The sequence below is a fragment of the Ichthyophthirius multifiliis genome, assembly GCF_000220395.1.
Source record: "Ichthyophthirius multifiliis unplaced genomic scaffold scaff_1120509250278, whole genome shotgun sequence".
Lineage (NCBI taxonomy): Eukaryota > Ciliophora > Oligohymenophorea > Hymenostomatida > Ichthyophthirius > Ichthyophthirius multifiliis.
The window spans coordinates 55505-69918 of record NW_004086914.1 but is presented as its reverse complement, the minus strand read 5'-3'; the positions used below and the strand labels follow the sequence as shown (position 1 = coordinate 69918).

The 14414-nt window shown below is 16.1% G+C and overlaps 3 protein-coding genes across 3 annotated transcripts, besides 20 other annotated features; 2 read left to right on the top strand and 1 right to left on the bottom strand. All coding sequences in view use genetic code 6, as the record gives it.

The window, feature by feature from the left end:
- Window positions 1-416: 416 nt before the first annotated feature.
- Window positions 417-493: a microsatellite.
- Window positions 439-492: a microsatellite.
- Window positions 446-497: a microsatellite.
- A 414-nt stretch (window positions 498-911) lies between these two features.
- Window positions 912-944: a microsatellite.
- A 332-nt stretch (window positions 945-1276) lies between these two features.
- Window positions 1277-1312: a microsatellite.
- A 955-nt stretch (window positions 1313-2267) lies between these two features.
- Window positions 2268-2298: a microsatellite.
- Window positions 2299-2633: 335 nt separating this feature from the next.
- Window positions 2634-2687: a microsatellite.
- A 572-nt stretch (window positions 2688-3259) lies between these two features.
- IMG5_061230 (inositol -triphosphate receptor 2, putative) lies at window positions 3260-5735 on the top strand (the record flags this gene model as incomplete). The annotated part of the gene is made up of 6 exons (XM_004037062.1): window positions 3260-3366; window positions 3736-3817; window positions 4220-4330; window positions 4377-4455; window positions 5203-5438; window positions 5487-5735. The coding sequence occupies 6 exons, from the start codon at window positions 3260-3262 to the stop codon at window positions 5733-5735; spliced, it is 864 nt and encodes a 287-aa protein (XP_004037110.1).
- Window positions 3403-3440: a microsatellite.
- Window positions 5736-5870: 135 nt separating the features above from the next.
- Window positions 5871-5905: a microsatellite.
- Window positions 5906-6156: 251 nt separating this feature from the next.
- Window positions 6157-6227: a microsatellite.
- Window positions 6160-6197: a microsatellite.
- Window positions 6161-6221: a microsatellite.
- Window positions 6228-7268, top strand: IMG5_061220 (hypothetical protein; the record flags this gene model as incomplete). Its single annotated transcript, XM_004037061.1, has 2 exons — window positions 6228-6881; window positions 6922-7268. The coding sequence occupies exons 1-2, from the start codon at window positions 6257-6259 to the stop codon at window positions 7266-7268; spliced, it is 972 nt and encodes a 323-aa protein (XP_004037109.1). The 5' UTR covers window positions 6228-6256.
- A 67-nt stretch (window positions 7269-7335) lies between these two features.
- Window positions 7336-7373: a microsatellite.
- Window positions 7374-7462: 89 nt separating this feature from the next.
- On the bottom strand, window positions 7463-8742 carry IMG5_061210 (hypothetical protein). Its single transcript, XM_004037060.1, has 6 exons — window positions 8677-8742; window positions 8497-8612; window positions 8096-8178; window positions 7946-8052; window positions 7783-7886; window positions 7463-7729 (listed from the first exon to the last, which is right to left on the bottom strand). Exons 1-6 carry the CDS (start codon window positions 8739-8741, stop codon window positions 7560-7562), a joined length of 645 nt encoding a protein of 214 aa, XP_004037108.1. The 5' UTR covers window position 8742; the 3' UTR covers window positions 7463-7559.
- Window positions 8316-8354: a microsatellite.
- Window positions 8743-9092: 350 nt separating the features above from the next.
- Window positions 9093-9132: a microsatellite.
- Window positions 9133-11191: 2059 nt separating this feature from the next.
- Window positions 11192-11258: a microsatellite.
- A 67-nt stretch (window positions 11259-11325) lies between these two features.
- Window positions 11326-11371: a microsatellite.
- A 6-nt stretch (window positions 11372-11377) lies between these two features.
- Window positions 11378-11452: a microsatellite.
- Window positions 11405-11490: a microsatellite.
- Window positions 11406-11483: a microsatellite.
- Window positions 11491-14414: the final 2924 nt, after the last annotated feature.

Below are 14414 nucleotides of genomic sequence, written 5' to 3'. Positions count from 1 at the left end.
ATTATTAGTTTCACAAAGTAATATTTAATTAAATATAAATAAAAATTTTTAATATTTTTATTTATATTTTAAACAAAAGTATTTGATACCAATACTTGAAGAATCTGCATTTGATGAAAATGATAATAATTTATTCTATTAAATTTAATAATTTCTATATCTTTTTATTTATAATAATACTTATAATTAGAAAATTCTGATTTCTTAACTTAAAATATTTTTAAATTTGGATATAATAACAATAAAATAACTAAAAAACGAAAAAGAAATTTTAAATAAAAATAAAGTAACAAAATATATAAGTATTAAAAAAAAGGATAAATTTTATATTTTTTTTTATTTTAAATAATTTAAAATATAATTTTGTTAAAAATTAAAAAAAAAAATAATTAAATTATTGTAAATATTATTTTTATATATATAAATTATATTAATTAGATATTTCATATATATAAATATATAATATATATATATATATATATTTATATATATATATAAAACAGTTATGTTCTGAACTTTTAACAAATGCAAAATTTAAGTATCACTAGTGTTAACAAATTATAAAAATAATATTCAACAAAATACTAAAATTATTTAATTATTACTAACTTTTATAGTTTGATAATGATTCATATAATGGGGAACAATAAAATAATATTATATAAAAATAGGATATTTTAAAAATGTAAGCCTTAGTATAATACTTGAAAATATTAAAATCTCTTAATTTTGGTTAAAATTGTTAAAATTTAGAGACAAATTAAATTTAAATATTGACTAATATTATTCATTTAAAAATAATGCTTTACATAATAAAGCCTATTAAATATAATTAAATTTAAAAATATGTCATTAAAAATTTAAATGAATTTAATTTTTATAAATTGTATATTCATATAAAATGTAAAAAATAATATTTATAATTAATTTTATATTTAATATTTTTTTTAATTTAGCTTTGGATTTAATAATTAATTGTTGTAAAAATAATTAATAGAGTATTAATGAAATTAAAAATTTATTCGAATATGATGAACTTAAATAAATACTATACTAAAAAAATATTCCTTATATATGTAAACGTATTTATCTAAAATTGATTTTTGAAATATTCCTATAAAATAATGATTATTGTAATTAAGATAACTAAAGTTTTTAATAGAATGAAATGGAAGAAATATATGATATTTTTTAAAATTTAATATTTAGAAATTTAGAATTAGAAAAATTAAAAGAAAACGAATAAGGCTTATTTTATTAATAAAATATTAAAGCCAATATATATTAAAATTAATATAATTAATATTAATATTGGAAATTTTTAACTTATGAAGGAGTTATACATTTTATTATTGATATTTATTGTCAAAAAAGGAATATTTTATAAGACCCACAATAAAATTAGTTTTAAATGTTTAACAAAATATTAAAATAAGCATAAGACTATTTATAAAAGTTGGAACAATTTATAAACATAAATATTAAAAACTCTAATCCTAAAATAGTTCAATAGTTTTAGAAGGTTTTGCATTATTTTAATTTAATAGTGTAAATAAATAATACAGTATAAACTTATAATAAATAAAAAACTTCGACACCATTATATATATTAATGTAATATATAAATATATATTTGTTTAGATAAAGAATAAATTTACAAAATTTTAAATAAAATATTTGTAATTTAATTAAGTAAGAAAATATATAAAATGCAAATGATAAATTAAATTTCATAATAAAAATACTTAATTAAAACTCTTAAAATATAATTAATAAAGAATTAATTATTTAAGCAATAAGTAATAATGATTATAATGCAAAAAAAAAATTTAATATTAATGATTTCTTCAAAGCTTTAGATGAAAATATCTAAGAATTTAAAATATAATCTTAAATTACTGTAATTACACAAAATATTATTTTATAGGATAATATAGCATAAAAAGAATAAAATATAGATACTGAGAAAGATATAAAATAAATAAAGGTATAAATTATTTATAAAATAGTTTTTATAAAACATTAAAAATAGAAAAACGCAAAAACAAAAATATAATAGTAATCAAATTGTGATTTATATAAAATTTGGAAAATAATTAATAAGGATAATGATAATCTTGTCCATAATTAGGAACTAGAAAGTAAAATAAATCTATAAGAATCATTAATAAATCATATAATAATGGAAGAAATACTTTAATAGAATGTTTTATCAAATACAACAAATTTTATAGAAAATTCTAAATTTATATTTGAATTTGATAATGTAATTGAAATTTTTATTAATTAAATTTTTATATTTTTATTATATAGTCAATATTAGTCAAATTTCTTAGGATTTTTCTAGAATTAAATTAGTTTAATAGCTAAACTATAGAAGATTCTATAAATTAAAAAGATTAAAGAAAAAATGAATATGCTATAAAGAAAATGGAGAATTATCAAAAATTTTAATTTTTAGTAACTTAATATTTTTGTTAAATAATTAATAATAATATTAATTTTAGATAGTAAGTTAATAATAAATTATAGTTGATGTTTTAAATAATATAAATGAGAATAGTAGTACAAATGTTATTTTCGAATATTTATAATTTATAATATAGATATTAAATTTTGGATTTAATGTAAAAATATATATATATATATATATATATATATATATATATTTATATACATTTATATATTTATTTTGTTTTAGGTTAGCTAAATTGTTATTTTTAAATATTTAACGAATGAAAAATAAGTTTGCTTTAATATATTTTAATTTTTCAAAAATAAGTTAATGAATAGCTTCCCTTAAAATATGTAATAATTAAAAATACAGAAAACTAATAATGTTTTATAAAAAACATAATATGAAATTTTAGCAATTTATATACTTAGAATTCTTTAATTGTTCTGTGAAAATGTAAATAGTGATTTTTAGAATTTCCTAAGAAAGTAAAATTTTTTAAATCCTAATGATAATTAAATTTATGCAAATATAAATTTAGTAAACGAAGTATGTAATTTCTAATGCATGCTTTTAGAAGATTAGATTGTTAATATGAATTTCAAAAACTCTTTAATTTGTTAAGCTTTTGATACTTTAATTGATTTCTGTACTGGAAGTGTAGAAAATGCAAAGCTATTGTGTTAAAACTATAAATTTTTATATTTAATTTAAGAACAAATTATAAAAAATGAAATCGATTTTAGAAAATAATAATAAGTTAATATTTTATAATAAACTTATGAAAATATTAAAAATATCAATATGTAAATTAATGTTTTATCTAAATGCCTTAAGTTTTTACTCCAACTATGTTCTAATAAAGAAAATGATAAAATAGTTAATATTATTGATACTATTGACTGTGATGAGTTAATAAAAATTCTTTAAAATATATATGAATAAAGAATGTATAAAATTAAAAAAATGTTAAACTTAAATAAATAATGTGAATGTGAAAGAAATTTAGGATGTACTAAACAAATTTGTAAAAAAGGTAATTTTACTGATTTAGATAAATAAATTTATGATATAGGATTCGATATTTATGTTTTAATGTGTTATTTTACAGAATAAGAAAAAGATAATACAAAGTTATCTTAATTTATAAAACTAAATGAAAATAATTTTGATAATGACCAAAAAAATAGATTTGATTAACTTGTGTAAAAGTAAGATAATGATTCAAATATTAAAGAAAACAAAGACAATTTAAATGATAATAATTAATAAATTAATAGTTCTGAAAATGAAGAAAGTTATAATGAATTATGTAAACTAAATAAAAAAAAAAATCTTAAAGGTTAATAATAAAACAAATAAGTAATATAGATAAAATAATAATATCTAATATTTATAATATTTTATTTTTTTAGAAATACAAAACTGTTAAAGGCTTCTCAAAAAATATAGTCGAATTATAAAATCAAAATAATTAAAAAAGTTCTAAAATTAACAACTTTACATAAAAAATAACACATGAAGTCGAAAATATAGTGAAAGAAAATATCTAACCTTAAAATATAATAAAAAAAAGAGAGAACCATATAAATTACTTTAAATAATAACTTGGAATAGTTTATATATTAGATGAATAATAATATAATCGAAAATTATATTTTTAAAAACCATTTATATCTCGTTTCATTACGGAATAAATAAATTAACATATAGTAATTAATATATATTATATAAATTTAATTTTAAATATTTAATTGTTATTAGATATTTGAATCAGATCGTTCTTCTGATATTGATAGAATAACATTCTTGATAGAAAATATAGAATTTTACAAATCTTAGATGATATATAGATAAAAACTTGCTTAATAACAAGTAAATTTTATTATTATGTTCATATATTTTTTTAATTTAAAAAAAGCTTTTAATATTCTTTATTAACAATATTTAAACCATTAAAAACTTATTGTATGCTGTTGTTATTATTATAAATGGTCTATGTAATTATATTTTATATATTATTGTAATTTATTAATTAGTTTTTATTAGTCATAAACTCATTTAATGAAGAATAAAAATTCGATATCATATATAGTAAGGTCGATGATAATACATAATTCCTTGTTTTATTTATATTTTAGATTATAGAATTATTTTTAGCATCTTTTTACTTTTTAATAGTTTTAATAAATAGATTTAAAATTTCAATAAATTAATTTTCAAATAAAGATTCTTTAGCTAGAATTGAACAATTAAAGACAACATCCGGCCCTATTATTGAAAATTAATACACATTTTTTAAAAAGTTTTTATTTTTATAAAATTATATTATATTTATTTTAAAAAAATAAAAATAAAAAAAGTAAAATATTATAACTTGTGGAATTTCTTTAACCATAAAAAAATAATAATAGCATTCTTAAATATTTTATATTAATTATAATTGATTTGGATAATTTTTATAATATAGGCTATTTAATACTAAGTATACTTGCATTCAACACAAAAGGTCCGATTATATATAGTATATTACTTCTAGATATTATTAAGCAAAGCGATGGTTTGTAAAGTATAATTAAATCTTTTACTGAATTTGAGAAATCTTTTTGTTTTTACATGTTTGGGAGTTATTATAATGTATATTTATGGAATTATCGCATTTTAAAATAAGTTTAATTATTATATGCTAGCAGAAAAAAATGCGTTTGGCTAAACATATATAACTACTATTACTTCAACAATTAAAGAATCTCTAAGAAACGGTGGAGGTATTTCTGAAGCTCTTGGTATTGCTTAATTTAATGATCCTTATTCTGATGAAGATTATTATTGGGCTAGATATACTTTTGATTTAACAAACTATATAATAATATAAACACTTTTCATTCAAATATTTTTTGGTATAATTTTAGATACTTTTGGTGAATTAAGAACAGAAAAAGATTAAATCCTTTAAGATATAAACAGCAAATGTTATATTTGTGTAAATAAATATATTTTATATAATAAATCTAAATAATAAATAAAAAAGGGAATCGATAAAAATATTATTTAAGGATAAAGTTAATCAAATATAGCATGGGAATATCATATGTATTTGGAACACAATCTGTATCATTTAATGATGTTTATTATTTAAACAAAATAGAAAAACTTTACAGAATGCAATCAAATAGAAAAGTATGTGATAAAGTAGCTTAGATAGCAAAAAATAGATTTTGTACCAATAAGAACATTACCTTCAGATTAGAAAAAAAATATAAAAGAGGAATCTGATTGATTATATAAACAAAAAGTATAAAATATTGTATTTAAAAGATATAAAAGAAAATTTATTTTAATATTTACATTAAAATTAATTATTTTATAAAAATAAAAATTAATAATTAAATAGTATCTTTAAAAATATATTATCTAATAAAATATAAAATTAATAAATATAAAATTAATCTTTTTTTATGTATATGTAATAAAATAATGAATTTCATTTCTTTTAAATAATTTTATTTTTAAAATTAAATATAAGCTAAATTCTAAATTCTTAAAAAAAAAATATATTATATGTTCATATTACTTTTTCTTTTATTTTTATAAAATACTCAATCAGCAAAGAATATAAAAAATAGTAAAATAGATTAATTAATGGTTATTTTTTTAATTGATTTTATTTATATATTATAAAAAAAACTAATAATATGATGTAAATATATATATATATATATATATATATATATATATATATTAATTATTATATAAAATTATATATTAAATTTTAATCATTTATAAATTATAATTAATATTATGAGTTTTAATATAAATGATATTCAATGGTAAAATGAAGAATATAAAGATAATTATATGAAATAAGTAATGGATTTAAAATAACTAGAATCAGATAGATCACCAGTACCAGGCCAAGATTCTAAATATGAAATCGAAAATTGGATAGATTTTAATGTAATTCAAGAAAATAAAGTTATAAAATTAGCAACATATAAGTAAAGAGCTTAAAATGAAATAAAAGCAGTTTTAATAATATTTCATGGATTAAATTCTCATATAGGCTAATCTTCTCATATAGCTGAATTTTTGAGTAAAAAAGGAATAGAAGTAGTAGGATACGATTTTAGAGGATTTGGTAAAAGTGAAGGAATTAGAGGCTATTGTGAATCAGTACAATAACATATAGAAGATGCAAATAAGTTTGTCTCATTAATAGAAAATATTTATTCTAATAAAAAAATATTCATTGCTGGATAAAGTTGGGGAGGATCTACTGTATATAAACTATCACTAGACAATCCAAATAGATTTTAAGGAGTAATTTTATATGCTCCAGCAATTAAGGATAATAAATATAACTCTCGTATTGGAAAGTTTTTTGTTGGAATATTGGCTTCAATATATCCTAAGCTTCATACTTTACGTAAATTAATATTTTATTTTTTTATAGAAAAAAAAATAAGCTTAAAGATTTGGATTATCAAATAAAAATTTAAATGTCCCAGACGAACTAATGAAAGATCCTTATGCTTATAATGGAAATATTATTGTCGGAACAATAAAACATATACTTAATTTATCATCTTAATTAGAAAATACATATAAAGATTATAAGGCAAGATTTTTATGCTTGACCGCAGGAAAAGATAAACTTGTTGATCCATTACTTGGATTTTAATTAAATCATGAATCTCCTTCTGAAGATAAAACTCATATTTTTTATAATAATTGTTGGCATAATATGTGGAAAGAATAAGAAATTTATGAAATGAATTAAGTTGTAGCTGATTGGATATTAAAAAGAATATGATATTTTTTAAATAAATTATATAAGAAAATATATAAAATTAAATATTAATTTATTTAAAATATAATAAATAAATAATTTTATTTATAAAACTTTTATTTTAAATAAATCTCTAATCTCTTTTATATGTTTTATATTTATAAACTTTTTTTATTTAAAAAAAAAAAATATTTCTTATTAATTTTTTTATTTTATTTAAAGAATTTATTATTTAGTTAAAATAAAATATTTCAATAATAATTTATTTTATTATTGACATAAAAAAATATATAGAATAATTTTTTTTTTTTTTTTTCATTTAGATAAAAAGCTAATATTTTTGCTATCACTATATCTATCAATAAAATCTTATAATATAAGCTCAGAATCTTAAAAATCACTACTTTAATGATTATTAGCTTATCTGTGTACTCTTAATAGAGTTTCTTTCAAGTCTTCATTCCACCAAACATATCTTTTAATATCTTTATATATAAAATTATTTAATTAAAAATATATAAATTTTTATATAATTAACCCTCATGCTCTAATAAATACTCATTTTATTTAACTAATTCTTATGATCTTAATTAAACATATTCATCAAAAAGATTTACTCTGGTCAACTAACTTCTGTAATCCCTTATAATTTATAAAAATTATATATGATATTTTTATTTGCTTTTTATAAAAAAAAAAACCAATAAATGTTTCCGAAAATAGCAAATGAAACAATAGGAAAGAAATATCTCATTGTTCTAAATCTAATATTACTAGTATAATTATTATAGTTATAAGCATAAAGGAACTATTTTTATTAACAAATTAAAAATATATAAATTTTAAAATACTAAATTCCCAGCTAAAGCCGTTGATTTGTATAGTAAAGTACTATACTAAATTGAAGGATAAGTCATATCATCGTCCCATTCAGCTATTATAATAAAAAATAGATTTTAATTAAATAAACGTAATAAAAATATAAAAGAATAGCAATTAAAAAATATAAATATAAAAATAATAAATGCATAAGAATCATATGTTTTACAAATCGAATAGTATAGTTGTAATATATTTATTTAAATTATTTAATATTAATATTAAATTATTGATCTTATGATTATATTTTTTCTTTTATAATTATTTAATTGTATTATATATTAAAATTAGATTAAGTTTATTAAATGAAATAATATAATTATATTTATTAATTTTTTTGTTAAATTATAAATATATAATTTTAGTTTTTTACGATCAGTTGGGTTAAGAGTAAATAATTCAATTGGCATTTTTGGATATAGTTTTGTTGCTGTTTCTATTAAATCAATCATTTTTTTTATTGATTTATATCTTTATAATCTCGCATCTCTTAATAATTTTAAATTATTTAAATAAATATTTTTGTTTTTTTAAATGTTAATTAAAATATTACTTAAAAGGAGGTAAGTTTTAATCTCTTAAACCAAGAAGTGTTATAGCTGTAAAATAATTATCCATTTTATGTAATATATTTTATTTTTAAAATTTTCCTTTTATAAAATAATATAAATATTTATATACAAAAATTAATTTAAAAATATTATTTGTATATGTATTTTTATATAAAATAAAATTATATTTAAGTATTATTATATTAAAATTATTAAATAAATTTTGATATCTTTTGAATATTTATTATAAATATATTTTTTTATATAATGCTGTTATTTTATTTACAATTTTATTATATACTTTATTATAAAATTAAAAATAAATCTAGAATAAAGTAAAATTTTATTTGTTATTTTTAATTTTTTTTAATTCTAAAAATATTTGTCATTTTCATATATTTTAATATTTATAAAAAAGTATAATTATAATTATTTTTATATATTAAAATTATATTTTAAGTTAGACAAACTTTAAAAAAATAAATATTGTCAGACCTGGCTAGAAAACATCACAAAATTAAGAATCATATAAATAATTCTTAAATTTCATTTGTCCTGAATCATCACATAATTATGATTATTTATAAATTTTTTAATATAATAAAATAAAAGTTATGACAAACTATTAAATATATAGGAAATATATTTTATTTATAATAATTATAAATAAAATTAAATAAAATATGGTTTTATTTATTTATAATAATTAATTTTTTAATATTTAAAAAAAAAAAAACATTTAATAAACTATTTAATAATATAAATATTTTCTTTATTTACATTTTTTAAATTGCTAAAAAAAATTAGTATTCACATTTATTTATTTTTAAAGAAAAAAAAAAATATTATTTTATAAGATTCTAATAAATTTAATTATTTATTATTTAAATTTTTATTGTTTTTAATATTTTAATATAATATTTTATTTTATATATTTTTTTAATAAAAATTCATTATTTATTTTTCTTATTTTGAATTATTCTTAGGTTTTTTTTTATTTTTTCAATATTATCTGGTGATAATTTTCCATCTTTTTCTAGAATTTCTATTGCTTTAGTTAGGCAATTTTCAGCTTCATCATATTAGTGTCTATCAGATAAAACAGTTCCAATATTATTTAATGTTTATCCTATTCTATAATCGTTTTCTCCAAAAACAGCTTTTTAAAGTTCAAGTAGTTTCTCAAACATTTCTTTTGCAATATCATGTTATTTATTAATATATAATAACTGAGCATAGTTAGATAATGCTTATAAAGTCTATTTATGATTTTCTCCTAAAACATTCAATTTTATCTCATATGCATTTTTACAATCCTATAAAGCTTAATTATATTATTTGATTTATTTATAGCAATCAGCTCTTTGTGATTTAATATTAGAAATAATTAATTAAAAGTCTTCTCCTTATAATTTTTCATATTATGACAATCCTTCAGATAAGTTTTCAATTGATTAAGTGTATTTTTTTAATAGTATTAATTAATACCTAAATTATTTAGAGTTGTTCCTAAAGATTTCTATTAATCTAATGAATAATCTTATGTTTATTGCTAATATTAACGCTTTAATTCTATTGATTGTAAAAATGAACTTTCAGCTTAATCATATTATTAGACTTTTCTAAAAGCTTCACCAATCTAATTTAATTTTTTTATTAAATATAAAAAAAAAAAAAAAAAATTAACATTATTATATCTATTTCCTTATGTATTTAATAATTATATATTGTTTTTATATTCATTATCATTAAGTAAATCTTAAATTTATTATAAAGAATTTTAAAAATACTCTATAGATTATTTAAAATCTCCTTTTAGATAATAAGCCATTCCAATATTATTTAATAAATCAGATTATAATTTTTAATTTTCTTTACTTTATATAGTCTCAAGATGTCTATATGCTTAATTCCAGTTTTCTATAGATTAGTCAAATTACTTATCTTAGTTTTATAAATTTCCTAATTAATAATTAATGTAGTAGTATTGATATTCAATTGTCTATTAACTTAGATTATGTTTTTATTAAAATTCTTAGATTATACTTAATAATATGAAATATTAATTTTTTGCTTCAACTAAATTGTTTTAAGATTAATAAATATTAGCAACATAAGAATAAGATTAAACTGCCTATTAGAATTTTTATTCGGAATCTATTTGTAATTCTTTATTAAATGTCTAAAATAATGGCAAAGATTAATTATATTAGTTTTAATTGTAATATTACAAAGCTTCATCAAATATTTTTATTGACTAATTACTTTAATCATTTTAAGATTAATCAGCTAGAATTTAGTTTTAAGGTTATTAGTTATTTTATATGTTTTCAGTTTCATTAGTATTATTTTGCTTATTTTATGAAACTTTTTTTACTATTATCGTTATTATTTTTTCATAATTTTCATAGAACTTAGTTTTCATCCAATCAATTCCTTCATTTAAGTATTATGAATTTTATTAATTGTTTATTTAGTATATTTCTGTATTAAATTATATTGCTTTCATTTTTATTTTTATATTTATTTATATTATATTAAAATATATTATATTGTATATTATATTATATTATATTATATTATAATAAAATAAAGCAAATAAATTATATATAAAAAATATTTATGTTTAAAAATAATTAAGCTTTTTTGTATTTTTATATTTTATAAATTTTTTTATAATATTTTAAATTTTCTTTACTTTTTTTAATTTATTTTTTAATAATTATTAGATTTATTTTTATTTTAATATTATTTTTTTTTAATTAAATTTAATTTTTTATATTTATTTTATTTTCATATTATTTTTATTAAATTTATTAATATATTTTGAATTTTGAATTTTTATAATTTTCATATTTATATATATTTATTAAATCTTAATGGTAATTTATGTATATATATTATTTTATCATTTTGTATCATGCTTTTTTCTTTTATCAATTATTTGAATTATAAAACTAGCATGTTTTTTACATAAACAATTCCGTGTAACTTTAAAAAAAAAAAATAATTTAAAAAAGTTAATTTATAATAATATGATACTTTTTTGTTCTCATAAATAAATCTCCAGTTGAAAAATTTAGATTTTTAGCAATTTCTTAAAACTATTTTTAAATTTTTGTTTCTGCTTCTAATTATGGATTTCTTTACTTTTTTTTAGAATTACTATTTGTTTTTTATATTGTATTTTCTTAGTCATCTTTATTTTCTGCAATTTTGTTTTTTAAATTTTCCACTAGCTTATTTTTTCTCTTTATTATTTTGTTCAGTTTTTCTTCTTTTTCTTATTATAATTTCTCTTATTTTTTTCTTTATTCTTCTTTGAATAATTTCGCAAATCTAGGATCTGTTTTTATTAGTTTTTATCTAATTTATTCTTCTTCAATTTCTTACTTTACTTTAAGTCTTTCTGCATTACTTAAAACATCTCTTGTTAGAATCCTCCTTATGCTATCTTTGACTTAAACATCATTTTTTTAATTCCACTACTATTTTAATTTTTTTGTAGCTAAGTATTTTTATTTATAAGTAAAATAAATAGTACAAAAAACTTACAATAGAATTGACTAAGCTTCTAATCTTCTTCAGATTATTTTAAATCTTCCTAAATTTTACTTAACTTTTCTGAAGCTATTGATGTCGAATCATTTCTTGATTCTGATAAATCTTTCAAAATACTATGATCAGTATGAAAATCTTCCCCATGGACTTACTTCAAGAGTTAAAATTCTTCTGTTTTTTTGCTCAAAAGTAAACGTATGTTTTAGTAAATATCAACTGCTGATTTTAAATCTCCTACATATTTTTATTTATTTTTTACAAAATCTAAATCTATATGTTGTTTATCTTCTTAATCTTATATTAGTCTTTTAAACTTTTTTCTTTAATATATAAATATTACTATATAATTTTAAATATTTTATTTTTACTCTCCTCCTCCTTATAATATATGTTAAACAATTTCTTTTATTTATCTATATAATCTTTTTAATTCTATTTTCTTAATTTTTTATAATTTTTAAGAATTTATAATTTTTATTTTATACTTCTTTCTTATTCTCTTCTTCCTATTTTTATAAATCACTATTTATTTTATAATACACTCTTTTTTAAGTTTATTATACGCTTTTATAAACCTTCTATTATTAAATATTCTAATTTTTTATAATTTCTTATGATATTTTATCAGCCATTTCCTATAAAAATAATAAATTATGTTTTATAATATTTTTTTACAAATGCATCCAATTTTTAAGAATTAAATTATTCCATTAACAATTTTAATTTTTATTCAAAATTTAAAAGTTCATTATTCCTTTTTTCTTCTTCCTCTATGCAACTAATAACCTTAACTTAATTTTTAAGATTTTCCTATTCATGTTATTTTAAATCTTCTGGTATATAAATTTCTTTTATTATTGATGCCATAGTTTATTAGTTTTATTAATATATATATGTTTGAGTTTGAGGGGAACTAATATCTAAAACTCTACCTCTTAAATCTTAAGGTGTAATTATTTTAGGACTAAAGATATTAGATTTTATTGAAATATTTCCTCTTACTTTTTGAAAAACCATTTTTAAAAATTTTATTTAAAATATATATTTATAATAATTAGATAATAATAAGCAGTTTTTTTTTAAATATATAAAAAAAAGTTAAAAATTTATTTTATAAATAGATATATTAATAAAATACATATAAATATTAAATTATTTCATATTTTATTTAAAATATCAATTTTCGAAGTGTTAAAATTATTTTTAACAATAAAAATTTACTCTGTAAAATTTTACTCTTATAAAAAAAATAAGCATTTAAATTCAAATTAGTCATCATTATTCTGACAAACTTAATCAATTACTTTACTTTATTATAAGGAAACTAAAAATACTCCCTATTTATTTAAGAAAAGTGTATTATCTTAATCCAGAACACAAAAATCAATAAAAAAATTATCAGAAATAATTTAATTATCTATTTTAATTATTTTAGCCTAATTAGAAAAAATAAAATCAAAAAAAATAATACTTCCACAATTTAACAAACATAAAATAATATTTTATTAAGGAATAAATTTTAGTTTGTTAACTCCACTTTTTTTGAATTCAGAATATAAGGTTTTGACCATTTATAAAGAATTTAAATCCCAAATTTATATTAGGTGCTTTTTATTCGCATCTTTTTCACCTACGCAAAATATTTCTTATTCATACATATTTGTTCTTATATTCTAAATCACTTATTGAGAATTAAGAATACAAAAATCAACAGATGAAGGATTTATATTGATATTTAAAGTCACTTTTTTATATACTTTTTTCAAATTTTCGAAGTTATAGATATGAATATAACCTGCTCTATCCAATGTGATTATATTTTGGTAAGGAATTTCTATTGCAGATGAGCAATTGTGTTTAGTTGTAAAAATCTATAAATTTTTCTGTGCACAAAAAAGCTTAAAGTTCTAATTCGAACAAATTGCAATTATTTTTGAGTTTCTAAGTGGTAAAATATAATTTATATAATCTTCTTTTTATTAATTAATAATTTTATTTATTTCTTTTTAATCTGAAAAAAATGTAATAGTCTAAAAATCTGAACACAGAGTTAAATAATGAGATTGTCCTTGGCTTAAAAAAGGGAAAAATTAAGCTATTTTGAACGAATTAATTATACTGTTTTTTTTAGTAAATTATAAAGAAGAGAGATGGTTATTATTTTTAATTAAAAAATCAT